General features: G+C 46.5%; 1 protein-coding gene across 2 annotated transcripts; it reads right to left on the bottom strand.

Annotated features, from left to right (window-relative positions):
- Positions 1 to 1,948: 1,948 nt before the first annotated feature.
- Positions 1,949 to 11,124, bottom strand: CDCA3 (cell division cycle associated 3). Of its 2 annotated transcripts, none has more exons than XM_061636949.1 (6): positions 10,916 to 11,124; positions 9,059 to 9,236; positions 8,754 to 8,892; positions 4,612 to 4,881; positions 3,963 to 4,084; positions 1,949 to 2,375 (listed from the first exon to the last, which is right to left on the bottom strand). In XM_061636949.1, the coding sequence occupies exons 2-6, from the start codon at positions 9,176 to 9,178 to the stop codon at positions 2,232 to 2,234; spliced, it is 795 nt and encodes a 264-aa protein (XP_061492933.1). In that variant the 5' UTR covers positions 9,179 to 9,236; positions 10,916 to 11,124; the 3' UTR covers positions 1,949 to 2,231. The 2 variants fall into 2 exon arrangements, with proteins under 2 accessions (XP_061492933.1, XP_061492943.1); XM_061636959.1 differs by lacking the exon at positions 10,916 to 11,124 and adding an exon at positions 10,825 to 10,909.
- Between the last annotated feature and the right edge of the window lie 270 nt (positions 11,125 to 11,394).

The raw sequence follows: 11,394 nt of genomic DNA, 5'->3' as shown, positions 1-11,394 counted from the left end.
GGAGAGAGACAGGGCCCCACCCTTCCAGGCCAGGTGGAAATCAGCCAGAAATGCAGGGAGCAGGTCTTGCAGAAACTCACACAGGTAGATGGTCTCTGGCCCCTTCAGCAGCTGCTGCTTTTGCAGCTGGAGAGAGACAGGGCCCCACCCTTCCAGGCCAGGTGGAAATCAGCCAGAAATGCAGGGAGCAGGTCTTGCAGAAACTCACACAGGTAGATGGTCTCTGGCCCCTTCAGCAGCTGCTGCTTTTGCAGCTGGAGAGAGACAGGGCCCCGCCCTTCCAGGCCAGGTGGAAATCAGCCAGAAATGCAGGGAGCAGGTCTTGCAGAAACTCACACAGGTAGATGGTCTCTGGCCCCTTCAGCAGCTGCTGCTTTTGTAGCTGGAGAGAGACAGCCCCGCCCTTCCAGTTTTGCACAGTCTGTCACTTGAGCCACTATTTAAGCAATCTTTATAAGCATGTACAGTTGGTCAATTTTATTTCAGTGTCATGATAGACATGAGATGGGGTTGAAGCTAAGAGATAATGACTTGCTTGAGGTCACCATTTAGTGTGTGGCCTAGGAGAGATTTGAATGGTTACTTCCTGGTTCACAGCCCAGTCTCTTAGGAATGTGAACAGCCCACATGCTACCTCAGAGAATCCCACTTTCACTGCTATTATCATCCATTTCAGAACTTTGTAGGAAAGGAGTCCCCTTGTTGCCCCTTTCCACCCTACAGAGGAGAGGGGGACACTGCTTTGCAAAATGCACCAAGGACAGAAGACTCGGCATTGGGACTGAATTTTTGCTTTGATACAGCAAAGAGCTACACAACATGAGGGCATCAACACTTCTCAGCAGTGACCAAAACAGCGCAAATTGGGGAGGGCAAAATTGTTCCGCCAGTTCCTTTGTGGCCAGGAGCAATTTACTTCAGTTCTTTTGTTCACAGCAAGAGTGAGAGAACTGTCTCAAGAAGCGAGTTAAGAATGTGCGGGGTGGGACTGCAGCATCCTTTCTGTATACAAAGTTCCGTTTTTTACTAATCAGTTTAATTTTTTTTTTGCAGAATGTGTGTTCCTTGCCCACTCTGTATGTGCTGAAGTGCATTACTCTTTAACAAAAAATGTTACCTCTACCTCAACTCACATGACTTTCTCCATCATCTTACATGATGCAACAATAGATATTGCAGATAACACAAGTGCTGGTACCCACAATAACTATCCGAAAAGTATTATTTATTCTATTGCCTGAAGAGGCCCACAGGGTATAGCAGGACTGAGAGTGCTAGTTACTTTAGCCCAGAACTATTTACGCTGACTGACAGGATGCCCAAAGCAGCCTTCACCAACCTGGTACCCTCCAGATATTTTGGACTACTCCCATCAAGCTCCCTGATGGGAACTGTACTCCAAAACAGCTAGATGGCGCTAGATAGGCAAAGGCCGGCCCAAAGCCTCAGGCACAGATTTCTTGCTATCTAAGATCCTTTTAACTGAAGGAACTGAACCATTCTCCCTCTATGTGCCTTGGTTCATCATTACGATCCATCTGTCCCTTCCAGCCCTAAATAAATGTAAATGTACTGCCTTCAAGTCGATTCCGACTAATGGCGACCCTACGAATAGGGTTTTCATGAGGCTGAGAGGCAGTGACTGGCCCAAGGTCACCCTGTGAGCTTCATGGCTATGTGAGGATTCGAACCGTGGTCTCCCAGATCGTAGTCCAACAGAAGCAAATTCCCCTTCAAACCACTGGGGCATGCTCACAGGTAAGCATGCATAGGAGGATTTCAGCCTTTGTTCCCACAAAATCCTTTCTCCCGTTGGACTTCCAAGTCCAGTATTACCTTATTCAAAAGGACTATGGATCCCAGAATTTGAAATCATCACCTCCAAGAAGCAACACCACAGTTCATTAGTCTTCTGAAGGCCTGCAAAATACCACAAGGAGCCACTGTCTCAATCTAAAGTGAAGTTTATTTTCCACACAGACAAAAATCACAGACATTTCAGAAGAAGACTATAGAGGAGAATCTGTACATGATAAAGCAAATATGAAACTAGAGATGAGAAATATATAAAAGTCAACTCCTTCTCTACCAAGGACAGAACAGCAAGAGGGAATGAACTGCTGGGGGGACAGAGACCAAATCCCCACCATACCTTCCCACTCCATGAGCCTTTGACATCTTCCCCTGCCCAGCTGTCAGCAGCCATGAATCCATGGAACATCTGAAGGAGTCTAGTTTTCAGTCAAACAACCCTGCTGGTTCTCTTTATTGAGAGAATCCCAGCTACAGAAGCCTGCTTTGAGGATTCGTCCAGAGTGTAACACTCCCTCTTTGCGCTCTCCTTGATTATCTGCCACCGATGGTCGTCTCTTACTCTGAAGAGAAGAACAAGAAGTTGCCATGTTGGGATGCGAAAAAACTAAGGCACTCAACTGCACTGAACTAAATTAATTTATTTCGGTCATGGACCAGCCAACATAGTATGAACACAATACACAAATTACACAATATACGATTTACATCTTACAATAAAACCGTTCGAAGGCATAAAATGTATAAAATTAGCAATACTAAAATATATAAAAGGAACCAATAATTAAAATAATTGATTCATATCTAAGGTCTTCTGTCTGCAGGAGGTGGCCGCTGCACAAAATTTAGCTACCCTGGGTGTCACCATTGGGCTAGTATCCGCTAACAAAAGATGGAGGTAGTCAGCTTCAGACTTTACAGAAAGCTCGTGTAAGATAGGAGTAATAAGAACGTGCCGGAGGTCTCGGTAAAAAGGACAGTTCAGAAGAACATGTCCAGTAGTCTCCACCTCCCATGCTTCGCATGGACAAACTCGATCTTGATAGGGCACTCTATTATACCTACCATCGAGCAGGGCAGATGGCAAAGCATTGAATCTGGCCAGAGTAAGCACTCAACTGCACAATCTGGGAGGCCCTTGGACAGGAACAACCAGATGCAAATGAGGAGGAAGGCATTTACACGTTTTAATATTCTTACCAGAAATATGTCAAGCAATGAGGGAAAGGTCAAGAACACAGAGTGTATCTGTGCAGAGGCACACAACCATTGGCTTTGTAGCTGTTTCCAACTCCACTGCTTTGGTTCCTTTCAGAAGAGGCCAAGCGTCCCAGGGTCTAGGCTGCTGGAGTGGTGGTCTGGTATTTTGGACCTTAGAACTAACTTGAGTTTTGGGGGGAAAGCAAAAGGCTTTGTTTGGAAGGGGGGGGGGAATCAGCCACATGGCTCAACTGACCCCAGTGACAGTAGGGGGCAGGTTCCCCAACAGAAGTAATCAGCGGCTTGCATGGCAGAAAACTACCACTGCACTTGGAGAGCGTTCTCATATATTAAAGGCTGTGCCTTGCCCATCAGAAGCAGGACCAGATTTCACTCTCTTTGGCAGCTGTCCCACAAAAAAGTTGGCTCCATTCACTTCTATGGGATAAAAGTACAAACTGAATCAGGAATGCCAGTCAGCACCATGGGGAGAAGCCTTTACCCTCTGCCATTACTTCTGCCTCCCCTTCTCTTCCTCACCTCTCTGGCAGCAGTAACTCTTACACGGTGCTCTTGAGTAGAGGAAGGCCATAGGAGGAGAGTAACAAATGCAGCCTCTTCGGCTACAAGAGCAGCCCAAAAACTGAGCTGCCCCCGTTGAAGAGTGTAAGCTAGAAATATGGCTTTCCAGAGTCCTTTGAAAGGTGATGGCAAACAAAGTGGACCTAAACGCTTGAAGATGAAGGGGATGAAAGGGGGGAAAGGGTAGGAGGGCACCAAGCAATCAGCACTGCTCCTGCTGGTGAAACTGGTTACGCAACCTTTCCAAGAGAAAGTGTTTCAAGCAGAAAGGTTAACATGCTAAGAGTCCCAGAAACAAAGCAGAGGCATGGGGGAGCCCTTAGCTTTCTGGTCAGTGGACCTGTAGAGACTCCCTTCCCATACGTCACCTGATGAGAAGCAAGGGAATTTGGGGAATTGTCATCCTGCAAGATGCTAAGGGGAGAACGTCCAGAATTTGCTGACATCACCAGTGCTTTGCTGTTGGCCCTGTACCTCGTCGTTTTGCTCCCTTGAAAAGAAAAGGGCAGAGCACAAATCAGTCACAACTTAATGTACAGCACCTCTGAAAATGGAGATGCAAGAGCTTCAGTGCACCCCTCCACACACACCCCATGTGGTCTGACACACAGAAGCAGAGGGGTAGGGCACATTGTACTTCACAAGTCAACCTGCAGCCCGCACTTAGTTCCTCCATTTCCCCTCCCCTTGGACATAGACCTCCCACCAGGGAGCTGGCAGAGACAGATCACTCGCCTTGCACCTGCTGCTTAGTTAGTCTGTTACAAATATAGAGCCAAGCCAGATCTCCATTTCTTGGTCTGTGAATAGCATGCATGGCAAACAGTGTTTAACAGGACTGGGTGTCTGCACCAGTTTTTCCCTATACCTCCTTTCACAGTAGCCGCCAGCCTATGCCGCTACAAATGCACCCAAAAACACACGTTTACACACAGAGCTTGCTCAACTCTTTCTTCCTTCACTTCTCTCTAAGCAACAATTGGCAAGAGGCACTACTTGGGGCAATCAAAGCCTCACCTGTTGGATGAAGAACTCCAACAGCATGAGCTGGTCTTGTTGCAGCTGCAACCGAAGTGCTGGAGGGCTGCTGCTCATTTCTCTCCTCTGCCCACTGGGGACTCTCCAGGGATGCTTCCACAGAAGCCGCTTTCTCCCTTGGAACCTCCTCTGCCACAAAGGCAACTTCAGACTTCTGGCTCTGGTGGTGAGATTCCTCTAGAACTTCCCCCTCCACACTCTCCGACACAAAGGCTTCGCTGAGCTGCTTCGCTAGACAGTTTATGGTATCTGGAAGGTAGGCAAACCCTAGAGCTGAGGATTTGAGTTGTATGGCTTGTTTTAATGTTGCCTATTTTATTGTGCTTCTTGCCACATAATACTTATTAGAAGACTCATAAATTGAATATAAATAAATGTGAAACCTCACACCAGAAGTAGCCTCTTTAATGAACATCCAGCAAGAACCACATGTTTTTTTTTATCTCCACATTCTATTGCAAGATAATATCTCAAAATACAGTCAGGAATTTTCAGGGATGTTATATGCAGGAGGATTGTGTCTGTTAGAGGACTTCAGGAGTGATTTCCTGCTGCTGGAAACATTTTGGGGATTCTTCCCCCAATCTCTTCCGGTGCAGGCAGCTGGAGGAAGGAGTTGCTGAGCTCCTGCCCCTTAGGGCAAAACCTGGAGGTGTCAGGTGGGCTCAGCAGGAGATAGATGACCAATAGGAAGGAGGTAAGCAGCTCTACTTAAATAAACCCCTTTGCCTTGAACCACAGATTCTCACACACAGAGTTTAGTTGGATGAATCTTCTTAGACACAGCAAAGTGCCACCAACACTCAGCAGCTCACTTGAAGCACAGCTGCTGCACCTAGCTCCTCCCTCTCTGTTGAGAAAGTAGGATGACCTGCAGTCCAGGGTGGCCTGCATGAGAAGGAATAAGAGGCATGCATGAGCCAGAAAACTAATTGTCCAACTCCTATTAACAGGGGAACAAGATGGAGTGAAAGGAACTACTGTAGCAACTTAACAAGTATTCAGGTTTTGGTGTGGAGGTACTGTACTGTACAGTTATGCTATCTATCCAAGAGAATGCAAGTAGCCGCTATTTCAGGGGTTGCCAATGTGGCACCTGCAAGTGTATAGGTTTTGCCTGATGCCCGCAGGGTCCACCACCCCCTGATAAAATTAGGCTTAAGTTAGGTTTGAAATTACATTGTAGTCAATAGAATAGGTTGTGGGAATGGTTGGTTGCAATGTGTGTGTGGTGTCCACAATAGTTCCTTTAGTTTGCAAATGTACCTATGGGCTCCAAAAAAGGTTGGTGACCTCAGATCCATTTAATGGTATTTTATGCAAGCTATCCTAGAAAACCTTCTGGGTTGGAAAAGCAGAGTACAAACCAAGCAAATATAATGGGTGGCGCAGGGGGACGGAGGAGGCCCAGAAGGATGAATAAGTTTAGAAGAGGTCAGCAAAGTTTGAAAACTCAGAGGGAGGCAATTCAAGAGCAGACCCATCAGAGCATTTGGCAAGATGAAGATTTTGAGTCCACTCAGCTCAGCAAATCATTGGCTCAAGGAGATGAAAGAGCAACCAATGTAGTTCATCAGGGATCCTGGGAATCATTTTGCACAGATGCAGTTTTCAAATCTGGAAAATCAAAGGTTTAGTTTTTCATTGCACTGTGGTCCTCAGAGTTAGCATTGGGTATTGTATCCCTGTTGAAATACTGGTAAGATTAGCAGAGCTTAGATGAGTGTTCTGTGCAGAGTGAGTGCGAGTGGTTTACCTGACAGAAAGCAAGCTTTTCCCTTGCTCTGAATCACTGAGACTTTGGGAGGAAGTGGACTGCCTTCAAGTCGATTCTGACTTATGGCAACCCTACGAATGGGGTTTTCATGGTAAGCGTATTCAGAGGTGGTTTACCATTGCCTCCCTCTGACTTTAGACTTAGCAAAATAAGAAAGGACTACTTTATTAATAGAAACATGCTTGATAGGAAAGGCTCTAGTTCTAGCTAACTAAGTCAGAGGCACAATGCCCAGGCTTGGACATTGCTCTCATGCTTCAGGGAGAGGGACAAAGGGAAGATGTCTGCTCTGCCTTGGCTGGCCCAAAAAGAAGGAAGGAGAGGATGGAAGCGAGGTCAGCTCCCTGAGTATATCAGTTTATTTATTTATTTATTATGAGATTTGTTAGTCGCCCATCTGGCTGGTTGACCAGCCACTCTGGGCGACGTACACGTTAAAACAGTATATAAAACAGTTAAAAGTTTAAGAACACAGTAAAACTAGCCCGTTCCAAAAGCCTTCTTAAAAAACCAAGTCTTCAGGGTCCGGTGGAAGCTCATTATAGATGGGGCATGGCGTAGATCATTTGGGAGAGAATTCCATAGGGTGGGGGCCACAATTGAGAAGGCCCTCTTTCGAGTCCTCACCAGTCTAGCTGTTTTGACTGGTGGGATCCAGAGAAGGTCTTCTGAGGCTGATCTTGTTGAGCGGCATCCCTGTCGATGCTGGAGGCGCTCCTTCAGATAAGCTGGGCCACAACCGTATAGGGTTTTAAAGGTTAAGACCAACACCTTGAATTGGGCTCGGTACACAACCGGTAACCAATGTAACTCCTTCAACACAGGAGTGATGTGATCTCTACGGCGGCCGCCTGTAATCAGACGCGCCGCTGCATTTTGTACCAGCTGTAACTTCCAAACCGTTTTCAAGGGTAACCCCACGTAGAGTGCATTACAGTAGACTAAGCGAGTGGTGATCAGGGCATGTACCACCGGTGGGAGCAGATGATTGGGAAGGTAGGGGCGTAGCCTCTGTATCAGATGGAGTTGATACAGAACTGCCCGGCTCACAGCCGAAACTTGAGCCTCCATGGACAGCTGGGAGTCAAGAACGACCCCCAGGCTACGAACCTGATCTTTCAGGGGCAGTCATACCCCGTTAAGCACCAGGTCTATATCTCCCAGCCTTCCCTTGTCTCCCACAAACAGCACTTCGGTTTTGTTAGGGTTCAGCTTCAGCTTATTCTTTCCCATCCAGCCACTGACCAAGTCCAGACATTTGGACAGGGTTTCCACAGCCAACCTTGGTGAAGATTTAAATGAGAGATAGAGCTGCGTGTCATCCGCATACTGATGACACTGCAGCCCAAATTTCCTGATGATTGCTGTCAGCAGCTTTATATAGATGTTAAAAAGCATTGGAGAAAGGATAGATCCCTGTGGTACCCCACAAGTGAGGGGCCAGGGATCTGAAACCTCCTCCTCCAGTGCTACTCTTTGGTACCTCCCAGAGAGGAAGGAATGGAACCACTGTAATACAGTGCCCCCAATACCTAACCTCTACAGGCGGTCCAAGAGGATACCGTGGTCAACAGTATCAAAAGCCGCTGAGAGATTGAGAAGGACAAGGAAGGTGCATTCGCCTCTGTCCCACGCCCTTCTCATATCATCTACCAAGGCGACCAAGACTGTTTCTGTCCCATGTCCCGGTCTGAAGCCCGATTGAAATGGATCTAGATAATCCGTTTCTTCCAAGTGTGCTTGCAGCTGTTTAGCCACCACCCTCTCAACTGCCTTGCTTAAGAATGGCACATTTGAGACTGGGCGAAAGTTGTTCAGATCTTGGGGGTTCAAGGAGGGCTTTTTTAAGATTGGTTTTATTATCGCCTCCTTGAGCACTGATGGCATTACTCCCTCTTCAAGCGATGCATTTACCATCAGCTTGATTCTTTCTCCCAGTCTATCTTTGCAGCTCATGATGAGCCACGAAGGGCAAGGATCAAGTAGGCAGGTGGTCGGCTTTAACGTTGAAAGCACCTTGTCCACTTCCTCAGAAGGAAGAGGCTGAAACCGATCCCACACCATCGAAGCAACACTGATCACCTCTGGCTCACTCCCTGTGTCCACAGTGTACGGAATATCGCTTTTAATACAATCGATTTTATCCGCAAAGTGTTTAGCAAACTCGTCACAGGAGACCTTATCATGTTCCTGCAGTTTACAGTGGAAGGCAGGCAGGCAGAGGAACACAGGTAAGGACAGGCAGTCTAACCAGCTGGAGGACCCCCTCTCTGTCTCCCCTTAGGCATGCAAAAAGAACCAAACAGGAGTTGCTCTTGCCACACTTCCAACAATTCCCACTTACCAGTCCCCACAGCTTTCATGGGAGTACGTGAGATACCAGGTGTTGGGGAGCGAGGGTCCCAGCTAAGACTCTGGTTGTTGGCTACCAAATTATCTTCCTTTGGATCAGACAGGGGACTCATTTGGGGGGAACTTTCTACCTGAGAAAGAATTAATATAAGCATGGCTCAATCTGTGTGAACAAAGTTAGAACAGAATAATGGGAATGGGGTGGAGAAAAGGAAAGAGACATAGTGCCAAGCCACACCACTACAGGGACAGGCAAGTATTTTGGTTTGAAGGACAGGCATAGAGATCTCCATGTACCTCTATAGGAGTTCTTAAGATCCCAGCTGTAGGTGATCGTGGGTCACTGACATGTGCCAGGTGCTTATTAAGCAAAGGCTTGCAGGTGGGTGTTGTTGGGGAGCTCTCGGAAGCCCCCATGTCAGCAGATAGCAAACACAGCAACTTCTCAAAGCAATTCGTCCACTGACAAGGAGCTCTGCAGAAAGAATGAGCCTACATGTAGACTTACAAGCCAAGAAAAGAGGCACCAGGACTCAATAGCACAGTATTCCAAACAAGCGCAGAACAGAACTGCCTCCCCTCCACCACTGTTGCTGGACAAAGCTTACCCTCAACTTAGTACTTATCCTATTCTGATCTGCCATTGTAGTTATGATCACTTACAATGCACCTTAGCAGAGCTTGATGCCTTAAAGCACTGCAAGATTAAGAACGTGTAGGAGAAACCACAATGCAATCCTAGTGCTGTCTCCCTTCAGGGGTTTCTTGATTACCAATTAGAAAAAAAAACATGGAAGAGGATATTAGTATTCCCTTGCCACTCCGACTAACAGTTCTACCAGTGCAAAGTCCTTTGATTCCATACAGTTCTACCCAATGCATAAAAGTATCCCAGCACTGGCTGCCAGGTATGGTCCATGAGGCAATGGAGAAAAGCAATTTGAAACCTTGCATACAACAACCTATTCATTCTTTGCTAAGTGATAACGGGGTGTGTTTTTTGCAGTGTTTTTTATTGCACTGAACTGCAGTCAACTTCAGTGTACGGTAGTAGCAATGTCGTTTGTCTAACTGTATACAGCTTGATGAGCTGTCCATCATCCTTTCAGCTCTTGGCATCTTCACCCTAACCAGTTAGAAAACTTAGAAATGTTCATGACATTTCAGTAGCTTGATTAAAGATACTGACAGGGCTTCAAAGGCTAAACTCAGATTTTAGTCTGTTGTACTAGCAAAATGGTCAAGTTTGGCAGACATAGGGGAGTTAAAGAAGCCAGTATATACCATAATAACCTTCCTCCCTTGGACACACATTCATACAAACAAGGAAGCTCAGCAAGACCAACATATAAGTTCTGTGCTTGCCATTTATCTAAATTGGTAACATGACTAGCAGAAGTCACAAGGTCCAAGCTAACATTTGCAGGGAAATCCTGTGTATGATTATTCAGAAGTAAGCCTCGCTGTGTTCATCCAACAGGACTTATGCCCAGATAAATGTGCACTGGACTGCAGTCTACAACTTGAGATTTGTTTATTTATTACTACATTTATATCCAAACGGTCATCCAAAGAGCTCAAGGTGACATAGAGGTCTCTTCTCTCTCTCCATTTTATTCTCACAACACAACCCTGTGAGGTAGATTAGGCTGAGAGACTGTGATTGGCTCAAAGTCACCCAGCAAGGGTCATGGCTGAGTGTGGATTTGATGGAGATAGAGCTAACATAGTACTATCACTCATAGCAGCACTTTGGGGCCCTAGTTCTTACTGAAGTGGAAGACCTGGGTCTCACCACTTCAGAGTATGACTATTCCTTCATACAAAGTTATGTGTATATCTCCTGCATTACCCGCAGAAAGCTAGTTGCCAGGAAGAAGGCGCGTGGCCTAGCTTTCACTTTACAAACCAGCTTTCTTTGTGCAGGAATCTGTTATTTGTGTGGAGAAATTCACGGTCATGTGAGCTCCATCTACACCCTGAAGTGGTACAACCCAGACACAGACTTTCCAACCAGGAGAGAAGACACAAGATCAAGGGCAGAAGCAAGATTGGGAAGACACCTGCAGCATCCATGCCAGTCTTCCCCACAGGGCCTCGTTCCTCGCCAGGTATCCAGTATTCGCTCCCTCCCGACCGAGCTCCATCACTTACCTTCATTCAAACGCCCCACTCGTACTAAGGGAGGGTGACTGCAATTTGAATCTCCCGCCTTCAGCCTAACCAGCCCTTACACTGTGGTTCTGATTGGATCAGGTTTCTGTCACTCACTCACTCACAGCATTCCTCAGACCTCTTATTTTACGTCAATTTGAGAACACCGAATCCCGTTTTCTCCCTCCCCCATCCTCTTTCTGTTTGACCGGAAAGTAAAAGCTATATAGTCAACTACTGGCTTAGAGTTTAGCCAATCAATTGGAGCCCCTCTCCAAACAACTGTCGCTATCTTATTGGCTAATTTAGGCAAATACAAACACCCATCGCCCAATAGCACATTTTCTAAGTCCAAAAATATTGGGGCGGAGTCAAAAACAAACATCGAATGTTTCATTTGTCGGAACGTACACCTAGAGCCTTGATTGGGTAAGAAGGATGTCTGTTTAGACTTACACGGCTGAATAGGCGGGGAAAGA

The sequence above is a fragment of the Rhineura floridana genome, chromosome 1, assembly GCF_030035675.1.
Source record: "Rhineura floridana isolate rRhiFlo1 chromosome 1, rRhiFlo1.hap2, whole genome shotgun sequence".
In the NCBI taxonomy this organism is placed as follows: domain Eukaryota; kingdom Metazoa; phylum Chordata; class Lepidosauria; order Squamata; family Rhineuridae; genus Rhineura; species Rhineura floridana.
This window is presented reverse-complemented; position numbering and strand designations above follow the sequence as displayed.

Coding starts and splice junctions, on each gene's coding strand:
- CDCA3 (XM_061636949.1), bottom strand. CDS start 9,178: ATGGGGGCTTCCGAGAGCTCCCCAACAACACCCACCTGCAAGCCTTTG. Junction 4,085..4,611: donor TGGAGTTCTTCATCCAACAG/GTGAGGCTTTGA, acceptor TTTCTTTTCAAG/GGAGCAAAACGACGAGGTAC. Junction 2,376..3,962: donor ATTCCCTTGCTTCTCATCAG/GTGACGTATGGG, acceptor TCTTCTCTTCAG/AGTAAGAGACGACCATCGGT.